Here is a 16,280-nt window from a genome sequence, read left to right on the forward strand (position 1 = left end):
CGCCGACATCGAAAATCTCTTTTATGCAGTTGTTGGTGAGATCACCTCGACGCCACCCAGTACTGGGGCGGGAGTTCGGGAGTATTGCCATAACTCGTATAACGGATGCTTTTCGAAGGTTGAGGTAAATGATTTCCGAAGGTTTCTTGGTTATGTGTTGAAGGATGGATACAGCTGGATCTAGGTATTGTTAGTTTGGGTGAGATATATTGTGTCCCCTGTATCCCCAACACCTGATTGCATAACCAGAAAGTTTCGGGAGTTTATAAGTGGGAATTCAAGTAGCTCCTAGGATATCTTTCCGACAGATGCATGATATGAGATTGGGGTTCGACGTCTAGTGGTCCGCCTTTCCACGGTTGGTTTTACAGTGGTCTCGTAGTGTCTTAAAGAGTCCCTGGCTATGCCGACTCGGGGACGCTTCGTATGTCATGTGCACTGCCTTGTACATGATGGTGCTGTACGATCGAGCCCGTGTGGGCCCCACCACGAAAACTTCGGACGAAATCTCTATCATATGTTTGCTCCGGCTTATTCTGCAAGCCAAATCCTTTGTTTTTGTTTTGTTTTGTGGTATTCGAGTTGCTTCAATGCCAAGTGTTGATTCCATACCTTATCCTAAGCGGTGTTCTCATATTTCTATGTGGATGATAATCCTTCTTGATTATCGAGATTGTCAAGCCAATTCTTTCCAACCGACGTGCTCTTTTTCAAGTGGATCCGATCATTTCAATATTCGCGAGATCAATTCTCAGTTCTTTGCAACGGTGTTTGCTTCATCCGTCCCAAGTTGTCTTTGTTTTCCCGCCCTCCCACCCTTTTTCTTCAAGGACTAAGATTTCTTAACCAAGTATCCTTTTTATTGATGGGAAGTCTCTCCATTCTTTTCCGTCAATGTTCTTATCCGGTGATTTCCCATGAAGATGCTCAGGAAGTTTCAAGTTTATCATTCTTGATTCTTTTCTTCTCCGGTGGATTCAATTCAAGCTTTGTCGATCATAACCTTTCCTCGTTTCAAATGTTTTCTCATGCCGGTGCAACTCTTAATCATTCTTTGCCTGCTATTCAATTGTTCCGGAGTGCTGAAGATGCCCCAGGAGATTCATGTTTTCATTCCTAATCCGTTCAAGCCATTTCGAGGTCTTACCTTATCCAAGCCATTTAATTCAACCGGCGCAATCTTTCTTTTAAATCGTTCAACCGGTGCTATCTCCTTTTCAAGTAATCATTTCAACGGTGTTTCTTTTGAGTGGGCCCTAACCCACAGGTATTTTCCCAGGATCTTACCTGACTCTTCTAATTTTTCTGGAGTTATTCTCAAATTCATTTCAAAGTTTGACGTAAGAATGAATTTTCGTTAGTCATATGTCTTTCTCCAAGATCTTTCAAATTCTTTCATCGTTGGTTCATCATTTCTATTATCCATTGTTCCGGAGTGTCTCAATTATTTTGGTGGTATTTCTCGTCGTCATTCTCGGATTTTGAAGACCGAAGAAGAGTTCCTCCTAAATCCTTACCCGTTCTTCCAAAGATTCATGGTTCTAACTTGTTGCCATCCTCTCAAATTGTTTCCAATCGCGCAATTCTTTTCTTACCCATCCGGAGCATTTCAGAGTAGTTTTCATTTCTTGACCATCCAAAGGCCATCTTTTCAAAAGATTTCTTCGTTCTAAGTTTTCAGCCTCGTTCTCCAATTATTCTAAATTGATGTCTCTTTGTTCATCTCCATATTCTTCCGGTGCATCGTTCAAGTATTCTCTAATCAGCTCGTGATCTCTTCGTTCTCGTGTATCAAATTCCCTCGAGTATTTTCGCGCGCTCTTTAATTCTTACGGTGATTCGTTCTCTTTTCTTCATTCATGTTCAATTCTTACGGTGGTTCGTTCAAGATTCCTTTTCCTATGTCCTCATATTAATGTATTCGTTGTTTCAATCCTACCGGTGGTTCGATCAAGACCTTCCCAAGTTTGCGCCATATCTATCTTAATCCTTTCTACGAGAATAAGTAGTATGCCAAATCCATTGCTTGTCATCAATTTAATTGGTGAAGGATAAGCATAACGTAATTCTTATTCTTGTTTCGTCGAGTAAATTCAATTCCTTATTCCGGAGATTCATCAAAATTCTTGTTTTCATTTGTTCATCTTTCTTTCCGGAGTTCCAAGTTTTTCTCGGTTATATCATTTCAAAGCTCCACCCAAATCATTGCAAGGCTTCACCTTGTGTTGTCAACTTCTCTTTCTTTTTATCATCCTTTTATTACCGGAGTTCTTCATGGAGGCTCTACATGGTGCTTCGTCAAGGACTCTTTTCATTCTTCAATTGTTCTTCAAGATTTTTCTCGAAGTTAAGATCCGCCAAGCTATACTTTAAAATAAACATGGTGTTCAACACATGTTTTGTTTTGTGGAGTCCAAGCATTCTTCATCTTGCATTCTAAAGTGCAATTCATTCTACCTTATCATTTGAGGTGGTGTTATGTCATTCTTGATAGTTTGAGTTCGCCTTTCATGATTCACATGTTGTCAACAATGAGATATTTTTAATCCACCAATCTCTTCGTTGGCTTTATCTTGTGTCATGTTTCACCTAAAGCTTTCCCTAAGGATTTTTGCTATTTATGGTGCACATAAATGACCCAAGTTCTTCATTTATCCTCCCGACGAAATAAGTTTCTCGTCTCCTTGTTCATATCAATCCAATCTATTGTTTTTCCGTTAGTGGCAGAATTTCACCTCAAGTTTTTTGAGATGTTTTCCATAAGCCCACAACAAGCTTGTTCTTTTCGTTGTTGATTTTTCCAACAACTCCGTTCAATCCTACTTCGTAAGGATGCTCTTTAAAATTCATTTATGGTAGGAGATGTTGGTTTCATTCTTCGTTCTAATCACACCAACTATCTAACTATCATGCATTGTTTCCGGAGGCTTTGTGATGTTGCTCTCTTCGACCAATCATCTTGTTTTGTCAAGATCATGTAATTTTTCCTTTCTTATCTGTTTAGCCGGAGTGTCGTGTTTTCATTCGAGTTCTCTCATCTTATCAAGTTTTGTCTCCTTCCTCAACCGGAGTGCTGTCTGAAATCTTTCTTACCCCTTGTTCCATTCTTTCATTAGTTCCGGAGGCAATGTGCTGTTGATTTCATTAAGTATCCTCTCATCTTGTAAAGTTCATGTTCAATTCCTTCCATTTACAGTCGGAGTGCTGTCCAAATTATATCATTCTTATTCCTTCTTTATCTTGTTTTAACCGGAGTGTTGTGTCTATCATTCCTCTTCTAACCGGAGTCTCATCCAAATGCTTTCATTTTGCCAAGTTCAAATTCTATTCTTTTCATTTCCGACCGGAGCGTTATCGTAATTGATCCTTATCGTTCCTTGTACATCTCGTTTCAACCGGAGTACTGGCATGTACTTCTCGTCCATTGTTCTCGTCATTCATAGCTTTGCAAACTCCAAGGTTCACATGGTGTTCCTTGTTTCTCTTTTCTACCGGAGTTTTCTCAACTTTGTTCAACTCTGTCGTATTCTTCTTTCAAGTTTTCAACCTCTCAAGGGTCATTGGTTTCACTCGTTTGTCAAAGAAGCAATTTGTTTTACCTCTTCCTCTTCCGTTTCTCTCCGGTGCCATCCTAGATCTCGGGACGAGATCCTCTTGTAGTGGTGGAGTGTTGTAACGCCCCGAGACCGACGCTTCAGAAGACTTCCATATTTTTTGTGATCACTGTGTGTTTCATGTGTGCTTGCTCTTTTATTTTTGCATTGCATCATGTCATCATGCCATCATGTCATTTAATTTCTAAAACTGAACTAAATAAATCGCATAGAATTTTGATCTATTTAAATCGACGGAATTCACATGGTGATTTCTCTTTATAACAATTACCCTCCCAATATTATTAGGGAGCTATGATAAATATTCCATCCTTTAGGAATAAACCATAAAACACTTACAGTTTAAGTTCCATGCATTTTCTACCTCAATTCCTTGCCTCAAACTTTGCCAACAATTCTTATCTCATTTATCGAGGCTCTTCCAAAATTCTCAACATTTTTGGATCTACCAAATACCCACTTCCTTCCTACACTCATTTGAAAATAATTCAAATGAGTTTGAAGTCAACTTCACGCCCATGCTCACTTTCTATTTTTCTTGGAACAACCACATTTTTATGAGTCCGGGAAAATTATCCCCATGTCCAAATTATATCCCTAACCCTCTCTTTCTTTTCTTCTCTCTAATTATTTTATGCTAAATAATATGAGGGAGAGAGAGAGAGAGCCCAGCTAGGCCTCTTGGGCCTAACCAACCAGACCGACCCGTTCCGACAGCCCACTAAAACCCCTCCTAACCCTAGCCGCACCCAGCGCCCGATCCCCAATTCCCATCGATCACTCCTCCTCCTTCCCTCGCGCCGCCACACATCGCCAGAGAGGAGCTCCCCGCGCTACAAGGCCCGAGCGCCTCTTCCCCTCCTCGCCATCGCCGCCCTGGCGAGCGAGCCCCAGCGCCCCTCCACGCGACGCCTCCCCTTCTCCTGCTTCTACACGACGCCCTGCTGCCGGCCAAGTCCCGGCCTCCAACGACAGGATCAGCCCCGAGATGCCGCGCCTCCACGCCGTCATCCGCATCCCCAGCCTCCTCGCCGGTGACATGCAGTTCCAGCAGACCCCGCGCGCCCTCTCCTTCCCTTCCTGCCTCGTCCTCGGTGCTTCGTCCCCGAGCCCTACGCGCCCTCTCCTTCCCTTCCTGCCTCGTCCTCGGTGCTTCGTCCCCGAGCCCTACGCGCCCGACGCTGTCCCGTCTCCTCGCGCCGGCCCCGCCACCAAGTCCCGCCGCTGGAGCTCGCCTTCGTCCCGACTCCGGCCGGATCAGGTCCCGCCGGATCCGCCCTCGAATGACCCGGATCCGCCGCTGCCGCTCATCCATGGCGCCATGGCCTCTGCCCCTTTTGGCCGAACGACGTTGCCGCCAGCGTGCTCTGCCAGGATCCGGTGGATCTCGGCTTCCCCTGCGACTCTGCCGCCCTGCCATATTCCCGAAGCCGCGGTGCACTGCATCGCGCCAAGTCCCGCGGCCGTCGCCCCTGCATCACGCCAAGTCCCTGCATCACGCCCCGTTGCTGTTGATGCCAAGTCCAAGGACCACCGAGCATCGGATTCGCCAAGTACCACTACCAATGCCTTTGGATTCGCCAAGTACACCACCACGGATGCTCGAACGAGTGCCGAACGAAACGCCAAGTCCCTCTTCTGGATCTGTGTACGACCTTTGTAACGATGTGCCGAGTACCTCTACGGGCGCACTGAACGTCTACGAACCATGCACGACTACAACGCGAACGGGTACCCGATTGCCCCGAAGAACTCGGATTCGTCAAGTCCCTCTCCAAGACGTGTACCACTACTTCCACTACCGTCACCGTGTACCACTACTTCCACTACCGTCGCGAGAACGACTACTTATACTACGACCCATGAACGACTACTTCCCTCGACATTTTTTAACCGCCTCGAAACGCACGCTTCAAAGGTATAATGACGAGACGACCGCCGTGGACCGAATGCATGTGTTGTATGAGATGCTCGTGTTTGCACCGTGTCCGAATTGTCACTCGTTTCCATGCCACTAACTCGTGGGAACCCGGTAGTCGGGAGCACCCCACCATCTTTAGCATGTTCCGCACATCCGCACACTTCCTTTTGCACCGGTATCTCCATGAGCTACCGGAACCGATATGTTACCGTGGCATCATTTTCGGAATCGTCGCCGTGACACCCTTTATTTCCGCCATGATGACAAATGACTCGTATCTTGCTCAAGTCAATATTTCATTAAATTGCATAAAACTTGCATATATCATCCGCATCATGTTAACAACATTTAAAATTGTTGTTTGCTTTAAATTGCTATATGCATATGGGGGTTTTTCGGAATTGTTGTATGTTATTTCCGGCCTCATTTAAACTTGCCTAAATAGATAGTTTATTTATGCTTCACCCCTTGCCATGTTTAACAACATTTAATATTGTTGGGTACATAAATGAGAGAGAACTAAATAATTGATGTGGTGTTTCTTCAATATGCAACTTGTTGCATATTGAGCTTCACTTAATTTGTAGTATTGTTTGTGCACTTTGCCATGCCATGCCTCATTAAATCGGACATGCATCATACTTGATTGTGCATCATGTCATGTTTATGTGATGGTTGTTTACTATGTTGTTTGCTTCTTTTCGGTTTGCTTCCCTCGTTAGCTTCGGTTTCGTTCCGGAGTTGTGAGGATTTGTTCGACTTCGTCCGTTTGTCTTCTTCATGGACTCGTTCTTCTTCCTAGCGGGATCTCAGGCAAGATGACCATACCCTCGAAATCACTTTTATCTTTGCTTTGCTAGTTGTTCGCTCTATCGCTATGCTTGCGCTACCTACCACTTGCCATATTCATGCCTCCCATATTGCCATGTCAAGCCTCTAACCATCTTTTCCTAGCAAACCGTTGTTTGGCTAAGTTACCGCTTTTGCTCAGCCCCTCTTATAGCGTTGCTAGTTGCAGGTGAAGATGAAGTTTGTTCCATGATGGAACATGGATATGTTGGGATATCACAATATCTCTTATTTTAATTAATGCATCTATATACTTGGTAAAGGGTGGAAGGCTCGGCCTTATGCCTGGTGTTTTGTTCCACTCTTGCCGCCCTAGTTTCCGTCATACCGGTGTTATGTTCCTTGATTTTGCGTTCCTTACGCGGTTGGGTGATTTATGGGACCCCCTTGACAGTTCGCTTTGAATAAAACTCCTCCAGCAAGGCCCAACCTTGGTTTTACCATTTGCCTACCTAAGCCTTTTTCCCTTGGGTTCTGCAGACTCAAGGGTCATCTTTATTTTAAACCCCCGGGCCAGTGCTCCTCTGAGTGTTGGTCCAACCCGTCAGTCGCCGGTGGCCACCAGGGGCAACTCTGGGCTCGCCTATCGGAAGCTTGGACAATCCCGTGTGCCCTGAGAACGAGATATGTGCAGCTCCTACCGGGATTTGTCGGCACATTCGGGCGGCTTTGCTGGTGTTGTTTTACCATTGTCGAAATGTCTTGTAAACCGGGGTTCCAAGATTGATCGGGTCTTCCCGGGAGAAGGTTTATCCTTCGTTGTTGACCGTGAGAGCTTATAATGGGCTAAGTTGGGACACCCCTGCAGGGTATTATCTTTCGAAAGCCGTGCCTGCGGTTATGTGGCAGATGGGAATTTGTTAATATCCGGTTGTAGAGAACTTGACACTCGACTTAATTAAAACGCATCAACCGGGTGTGTAGCTGTGATGGTCTCTTTTCGGCGGAGTCCGGGAACTGAACACGGCTTTTGGGTTATGTTTGACGTAAGTAGGAGTTCAGGATCACTTCTTGATCATTACTAGTTGACGACCGTTCCGTTGCTCCTCTTCTCGCTCTTATTTGCGTATGTTAGCCACCATATATGCTTAGTGCTTACTGCAGCTCCACCTCACTACCCCTTTCCTACCCTTAAGCTTAAATAGTCTTGATCTCGCGGGTGTGAGATTGCTGAGTCCTCGTGACTCACAGATACTTCCAAACAGTTGCAGGTGCCGAGGATACCAGTGCAAGTGATGCTACCGAACTCAAGTGGGAGTTCGACGAGGACCTTGGTCGTTACTATGTTTCGTTTTCTGATGATCAGTAGTGGAGCCCAGTTGGGACGATCAGGGATCTAGAATTTGGGGTTGTCTTCTTTTATTTTGGTTCCGTAGTCGGACCTATGTGTGTACTCAGATTGATGTATGATTTATTTATGTATTGTGTGAAGTGGCGATTGTAAGCCAACTCTTTATCCCATTCTTGTTCATTACATGGGATTGTGTGAAGATGACCCTTCTTGCGACTAAACCACAATGCGGTTATGCCTCTAAGTCGTGCCTCGACACGTGGGAGATATAGCCGCATCGTGGGCGTTACAAGTGAGCTCGGCCACGGCGACGTACGACGTCAACGGCGACGGATCCACGCGAAGTAGGAGGGGGATCGACGGAGGGGCTCACCAGCCCTGTAGTGGTGCAAACGCGTGCTCGGGGAGGGCCGTAGTCGTGGGGCGATGGCGCGCGCCGATGAGGGGGACGGCGAGGCGACGACGTCCAGCTCGGGGAGGAAGTGGCGCGAGGGAGAGGCGGAGACGGCGCGGTCCGGTGCGACGGGGGCGTTTCTGGGGCGAGGTGGCAGCGGGACGCGTCGGGGGGCGGCGTCGGGAGCAAGCGGCGTGCACGAGGAGAGGGAAGGCGGGCGCCAACGAGGGGCGACGACGTTGAGGACGCCCAGATCCAGGGGCGCGAGGGAGAGAGGGGTGGGGGAGCGAGTGGGGGAGTGGGGGGTCGTGCGGGGTTAGGGTTCTGGACGGGGAGGGGATAAGGGAGGCGCCGGCTGGGCCTGGCGGGCCAGCCAGTCGGCGGCCAGCTGGGCCGTGAGGCCCGGGGGGGTGATGGCCAGCTGGGCCAGTGAGTTGGCCGAGGCCCAAGAGCTGGGGGGTTGTTTCTTTTTCTTTCAAAAACTTTTCTGTTTTATTTATTTTCAGAGCATTTAGCCATTTTGTAAAAAGATGATTTCTCCACTAATATTACCAAATGATTATTTGCATCAACTTGAACATTTTTGTTTGCATGTTTGATAAATTTGAATCCTGACTTTAAACTCAGTTTTGATTTTGAGTTGCGATTTGGACCAAGCGAAGATTAGCAACAGTAACAGTGGTGACGTGGCACCATTAGCATGAGATTATTGTAGCATAATTATCCGGGCGGTACAATTCTCCTCCACTACAAGAAATCTCGTCCCGAGATTTAGGAGGTAAAAGGAAAAAGTTCGGGGTATTCATCACTCAGGCGATCCTCGCGTTCCCAAGTGGCTTCGTCTTCAGAGTGATGCGACCACTGGACCTTGAGGAACTTGATCGCCTTCTGACGTGTGCGGCGTTCAGCTTGGTCGAGAATGTGAACTGGAAGATCTTTATAGGAGAGGTCTTGTTGCAATTCAAGCACTTCATGATCCACTACTCGGATTGGGTCCTTGAAGTAGCGGCAGAGTTGAGACACGTGGAACACATCGTGGACCTGAGAAAGGTTCGACGGCAGCTCCAGTTGGTATGCCACTTTTCCACGCCTCTCGAGAATAGTGAAAGGACCAATATAGCGAGGAGCTAGCTTGCCCTTGATCCCGAAGCGGTGTGCACCCTTCATTGGTGTGACTCGAAGATAGGCCTTTTCACCAGGTTGATAGACCATGTCTTTGTGATGACGGTCATAATTACTCTTTTGACGTGATTGAGCAGTCTTGAGATTCTCGCGAATGACGCGGACTTGTTCTTCGGCGTGTTGGATAATATCCGGACCGAATAGTGGACGTTCCCTAGTTTTTGACCAGTTCAGAGGGGTTCGACACTTCCGTCCATATAACACTTCGAAGGGAGCCATCTTCAGACTAGCTTGATAGCTATTGTTGTAAGAGAACTCAGCATATGGGAGAGATTCCTCCCATTTCTTGCCGAAGGAAATGACACAAGCTCGAAGCATGTCTTCGAGAACTTGATTGACGCGTTCAACTTGTCCCTGAGACTGAGGGTGAAAAGTAGTGCTGAAAGATAGATGAGTTCCCATAGCTTCTTGGAAACTTGCCCAAAATCTTGAAGTGAATAAGCTGCCACGGTCTGAGCTGATTACCAGTGGAATACGGTGGAGTGAAACAATCCTGGATATATAGAGAGTTGCCAGCTGACTAGCAGTGATCGTCTCTTTGACGACCAGAAAATGTGCAACTTTGGAAAGCCGGTCAATGACGACAAGTATAGCATCATTACCCTTCTGCGATTTGGGAAAACCAGTAACAAAGTCCATTTCAACATGCTCCCATTTCCATTCGGGAATAGAGATAGGTTGCAGAGTTCCAGCAGGCCTTTGATGTTCTGCTTTGATACGACGGCAAACGTCACATTCAGCAACATAACGAGCAATGTCTTGCTTCATATTTGACCACCAAAATCTCTGTCGAATGTCTTGGTACATCTTGGTACTACCGGGATGAATAGACGAAGGAGTGTCATGAGCTTCTTCCATAACTTCCCGAGTCATATCCAGGTTGTCTTTTGAAGGAACCACCAGGCGACCTTTAAAGAACAAGGTGCCATCATCTTCAACAGTGAAGAACGAGGGCGTTCCTTCTGCGAGGTAGCACTTAATCTTCTCAACTTGAGAATCATACTTCTGCAGTCTCTTGATGCTCTCCACGAGATCTGGTTCGACAACCAGGGTATTGAGGGAACCCTGGGGAATAACACGGAGGTTCATCTTGCGAAACTCCTTAGGAGGGGGAGTGAGTGCACCCGGAGGAACAATATGGAGGTTCAGCTTTCTGAATTCTTCAACAAGCGAGGGCTGAACTTTGCAAACCTCGAGATGGTTGCAATATGACTTGCGGCTCAAGGTATCAGCCATGACATTAGCCTTGCCTGGTGTATAGGAAATACCCATGTCAAAGTCTGCTACGATCTCCATCCATCTCTGCTGACGGAGGTTCAAATCTGGCTGAGTAAACAGGTACTTCAGACTTTGGTGGTCGGTGAGGATCTCGCAACGATTACCAAGAAGGTAATGTCGCCACTGTTTCAGTGCATGTATGACAGCAGCAAGCTCAAGGTCATGAACTGGGTAGTTCACTTCGTGAGGGCGCAATTGACGAGAGGCATAGGCAATCACTCTGCGCTCTTGCATTAGGACACAGCCTAATCCTTGTCGTGAAGCTTCGCAGTAAATGATGAAATCCTTCTTAGTATCCGGCGGAGCAAGCACTGGGGTAGAAGTCAGCTTGTCTTTGAGTGCTTGGAAACTTTCCTGACATTTTTCTGTCCACTCGAACTTGACGCCCTTGTGAAGCAAACCAGTCAGGGGCTTGGCGATATTGGAGAAGTTCTCGACAAATCGACGGCAATAGCTGGCGAGTCCGAGAAAACTTCTGACTTGTTTGACATTCTTCGGAGGAGTCCAATCGATAATAGCCTGAACTCGCTCTGGGTTGACGGCAATACCATCCTTGGAGATGACATGCCCAAGGTAGGTCACTTCGGGTAGCTAGAATTCACATTTGGAATACTTAGCATATAGTTGATGTTCATGAAGCTTTTCCAGAACAAGTCGAAGATGTTCATCATGTTCTTCTTTGTTCTTGGAATATACAAGGATATCATCCAGATAAACCATGTCGAACTTGTCGAGGTATTCCATGAATATATAGTTCATCAGACGAGAGAATGTCGCTGGAGCATTGGTCAAGCCGAAAGACATGACGGTGTACTCGTATGAACCATAGCGAGTAACGAAAGCGGTCTTGGGAATATCCTCTTCACGAACCCGAATCTGGTGGTAACTCAACCTCAAATCAAGTTTAGAGAATACTGAAGAACCAGCAAGTTGATCATACAGGTCGTTGATTCTGGGAAGCGGATACTTGTTCTGAATTGTTGCCTGGTTGATAGGTCGGTAATCTTGGACCAAACGATTCGTACCATCCTTCTTCTTGACAAAGAGAGAAGGCGCTCCCCAAGCAGAGGAACTAGGACGAATGAATCCTTTGTGAAGAGACTTGTCGATTTCCTCCTTAAGTTCAAGGAGTTCATGCGGCGGCATCTTGTATGGCCATTTGGCAATAGGAGTAGTGACTGGCTTCAAGTCTATGATGAATTCAACAGCTCTAGCCGAGGGTATTCCTGGAAGTTCTTCTGGAAAGACATCTTCAAAATCATGAACGACTGGAATGTTCTCTATTCCCTGAAGAGGTGAAGCATTCAATGCATTCAGAACATATATCTGATTCTCGGCATTCTGGATCATCTGAGCTGAGTAGTGGATCAACTGGCCAGAAGGGTGTGTGGGTTGGACTTTCTTAGTGGCACAGTCGAGGAAAGCATTATGTGCTTTCAGCCAATCCATACCGAGAATGACATTTATGGTAGAACCCTTGAGGTCCATGAGTGAAGCAGAGAACACTAATCCTCCAATTACAATGTGGTTGTTGTGGGCTACCATCAAGGTATCCCACCTGGATCCTGGAGAGTTAATCACCAGCGGAGGGTACACGTTTTCAAATGATAAGTCTTGCTCGCGTGCAAATACCTCAGATATGAAGGAATGCGACGCTCCTGAATCAAAAAGAACAGACACTGGCACTGAGTTAACAAGGAGGGTTCCCATCACGACAGTCGGTTCCTTCTGAGCCTTATCAACATCGATGTGGTTGGCCTGGCCAAGTATAACAGCAGACGGTTGGGTATTGCTGTTTCTGGAACGATAGCTTCGACGGCTCTTCTTACGACCAGCGGAAGGACATGATGCATTCTGCGGCTGACCCTGGTGACAATCGAGGGTAGGGTGTCCTGACTGTCCACCCTGAATCGTTAGTTGTCTCGGCGGCGGAGACAGACGAGGTGCAACATAAGACGGCCTTGGTTTTGAGCAGGTCGGTGATGAACATTGTGTGGGATCCAGACTCGACGTTTCTGAGCAGGCTGACTCGAGGATGGGGCAGCATCTCGAGTATGCTTGAGCGACTCCTAGTACTCAGTCAGGCCAGTTTCAGTTCGGAAAGCTTGGCTAACAAGTGTCGTAAAGTCTGCACAATCATGAGCAACAAGTGCTAGCTTTATATCGGGACACAGTCCTTCACGGAATTTCTCCTGCTTGCGGGCATCAGTGCAGACGTCATCCGCAACATAGCGAGATAAATCAAGGAAATTCCTCTGATATTCATCCACAGTCATTGTGTCCTGTGAGAGTTTGCGGAACTCCTTCTTCTTCTCGTCCATCAGACCTTGAGGAATGTGTCGTGCACGGAAAGCTAACTGAAATTCCTGCCAAGTGGTTACAGTCTCTGCAGGCAGCATACCCCTGTGGCTTTCCCACCATTGAGCAGCTAGACCCTTCAAGTGGAATGTCGCAAAGGTGACGTAACTGGCAGGTGCAACATTACCTGACTCCATCTCAAACATGATGTCACGAAGCCAATCATCAGCATCCATAGGATTGGTGGAGTTGCGGAAACTGGACGGGTTGAGGCGCACAAATTCTGGCAGTGTTATTGGGGCAGGTTGTTGATGAACATTCTGGTTTGGAAACTGGGCCATTACCCCAGTCATAAACTGACGATTCAGCTCAAACTGCTGCATCATTGCGGTAATATAAGGTGGAGGTGGAGGACCGTCAGCCATCCTGCTAAAAACATCAGGGAGCAGTTTTAACAAGAGGTTGGAGTAGGTGTATGGAGTCATTCATGATGTGACTTGAACAATGAGCAGAGGCGCAGTATGTACAAAACAGTAGTCATTAAAGACATACATATACATATACGGAGCCATTTACACGTTAGTATGAGTTCGGACAAGAGAATCATCCTAGACATACTAGGCGGCACGCTGGCACGCGATGGAGGGATACAACAACGAGACATAGCAAAGGCTAGATCCACGTCGGAGAAAACCACTAGAGTGAGGAATCTGCAGGGGACGATGCAGGGTGCCCTCGATAAAAGGATCCTGCGGCCCGTGAACAATGTGAAGCAGATCCTGGCCCTCAACTCATGAAAGGCGTAATACAAATCTCCGGATGGATGTGATCACGAGAACCTAGGATAGAGTTAGCAAAATCATTTAACCCGAGTAGAAGAGAGATCAGAGTCCCAGAGTATAGACGAGGAGTAAAAGATCCTAATACCATCCATTTGGCGACGTGGGCCCGTAAGCCACACAACCAAGTTACTAATTCAGTTTTTCAAAGACTAGACTCAACTTCGGCCAAGGAGTCGGAAAGGGGGATCCTACCGGCAGTCGGCTCTGATACCAACTTGTGACGCCCCCGATTCGACCATACGCTAATCATACACGCAAATGTGTACGACCAAGATCAGGGACTCACGGGAAGATATCACAACACAACTCTAGACACAAATCAAGATAAAACAAGCTTCATATTACAAGCCAGGGGCCTCGAGGGCTCGAGTACAAGCTCAGTACACAAGAGTCAGCGGAAGCAACAATATCTGAGTACAGACATAAGTTAAACAAGGATGCCTTAAGAAGGCAAACACAAAAGCAACAACGATCGAAGAGGCAAGGCCTCCTGCCTGGGACCTCCTAACTACTCCTGGTCGTCGGTGGCCTCCATGTAGTAGTATCCGTCGGCGGTGGCAGCTGGCTCCAGGGATCCACCATCTGGTTGCAACAACCAGAAAGAAGAAAGAAGGGAGAAAAGGGGTAGCAAAGCAACCGTGAGTACTCATCCAAAGTACTCGCAAGCATCAGATCTATACTAAGTATGCTTTGGTATCAAATGGAAGGGGTGTATCTGTGGACTGAACTGCAGAATGCCAGAATAAAAGGGAAGGCCTAGCCTGTCGAAGACTAGCATCTTCAAGCAGCTCCAAGCATCTTGCAGCATGTAGAAGAGTAAAGAATAGCAGTTTATATTTATCAAACATGTTGTAGCAATAATGCCCAGAGATCCTTCCTCGACTCCCTGCGAGAAAGCAATCCCGGAGCCACATATCCATCACATATCAAGTATCCATTTCTAGTTGTATAAGATCAGGATACAAGTCTGAACGTCCATTACCGTGGACACGGTATTCGAATATATATCTTCCCTACAGGGGTGCACCACATTACCCAACACGCTCGATCACTCTGGTCGGACACAATTTTCTGGGTCAATGCCCGGCCTCAGAAGATCAACACGTCGTAGCCCTACCTAGGCTCAGTAGAGAGGTCCCCGCCGGTCTACATCCTAAGCACTCCGGGGTCTGGGCCCATCGCCCGTTGCACTCCGGGTCATTGTGCGCAAGGGGATACCAGCACCACCCGTGAAGTGGATGGCACGATCCGGCCCGGCCACAATGCTGAACTGGACGTCTGACAAAGCTTCATATTACAAGCCAGGGGCCTCGAGGGCTCGAGTACAAGCTCGGTACACAAGAGTCAGCGGAAGCAACAATATCTGAGTACAGACATAAGTTAAACAAGGATGCCTTAAGAAGGCAAACACAAAAGCAACAACGATCGAAGAGGCAAGGCCTCCTGCCTGGGACCTCCTAACTACTCCTGGTCGTCGGTGGCCTCCATGTAGTAGTATCCGTCGGCGGTGGCAGCTGGCTCCAGGGATCCACCATCTGGTTGCAACAACCAGAAAGAAGAAAGAAGGGGGAAAGGGGAAGCAAAGGAACCGTGAGTACTCATCCAAAGTACTCGCAAGCATCAGATCTATACGAAGTATGCTTTGGTATCAAATGGAAGGGCTGTATCTGTGGACTGAACTGCAAAATGCCAAAATAGAAGGGAAGGCCTAGCCTATCGAAGACTAGCATCTTCAAGCAGCTCCAAGCATCTTGCAGCATGTAGAAGAGTAAAGAATAGCAGTTTAAATTTATCAAACATGTTGTAGCGATAATGCCCAGAGATCCTTCCTCGACTCCCTGCGAGAAAGCAATCCCGGAGCCACATATCCATCACATATCAAGTATCCATTTCTAGTTGTATAAGATCAGGATACAAGTCTGAACGTCCATTACCGTGGACACGGTATTCGAATATATATCTTCCCTGCAGGGGTGCACCACGTTACCCAACACGCTCGATCACTCTGGCCGGACACACTTTTCTGGGTCAATGCCCGGCCTCGGAAGATCAACACGTCGTAGCCCTACCTAGGCTCAGTAGAGAGGTCCCCGCCGCTCTACATCCTAAGCACTCCGGGGTCTGGGCCCATCGCCCATTGCACTCCGGGTCGTTGTGCGCAAGGGGATACCAGCACCACCCATGAAGTGGATGGCACGATCCAGCCCGGCCACAATGCTGAACTGGACGTCTGACAAAGCTTCGGCTAATACTGCGACGTCGAGGCCCATAACTATTCTCGCGTGGTGGTTAGTGCGTAAAGGCCAGAGGCCAACTCAGAACAAATACCCAAACCTGTTAGTGTATTGGGGGCTCGCGGAGACGAGTAGAGACTCACGATAATGTGACCCCGTCGCCCCGTCTCAAGGAAATACGGCAAGGGCAAGCCCAGCCCACTCGAGGGCTGCCTGACTTCCCGGCCGTGCCTCGTAACCATCTTGCGGGTGCTCTCCGGGCCCGCCCGACTTTCCCAAAGGTCTCAAGTAAGTCAAGGTAACCGTGTGTCCAAACATCAAGGGGAAAACCCGAGGAATCACCCCCGGTGGATTCCACTCAATGTAATCATCAAGGT

General features: G+C 47.4%; 1 protein-coding gene across 1 annotated transcript; it reads right to left on the minus strand.

Annotated features, from left to right (window-relative positions):
* Window positions 1-12,598: 12,598 nt before the first annotated feature.
* On the minus strand, window positions 12,599-13,213 carry LOC141042853 (uncharacterized). The gene has a single exon (XM_073511755.1). It carries the CDS (start codon window positions 13,211-13,213, stop codon window positions 12,599-12,601), a length of 615 nt encoding a protein of 204 aa, XP_073367856.1.
* Window positions 13,214-16,280: the final 3,067 nt, after the last annotated feature.

The sequence above is a fragment of the Aegilops tauschii genome, chromosome 3, assembly GCF_002575655.3.
Source record: "Aegilops tauschii subsp. strangulata cultivar AL8/78 chromosome 3, Aet v6.0, whole genome shotgun sequence".
NCBI classification, from domain to species: Eukaryota; Viridiplantae; Streptophyta; class Magnoliopsida; order Poales; family Poaceae; genus Aegilops; species Aegilops tauschii.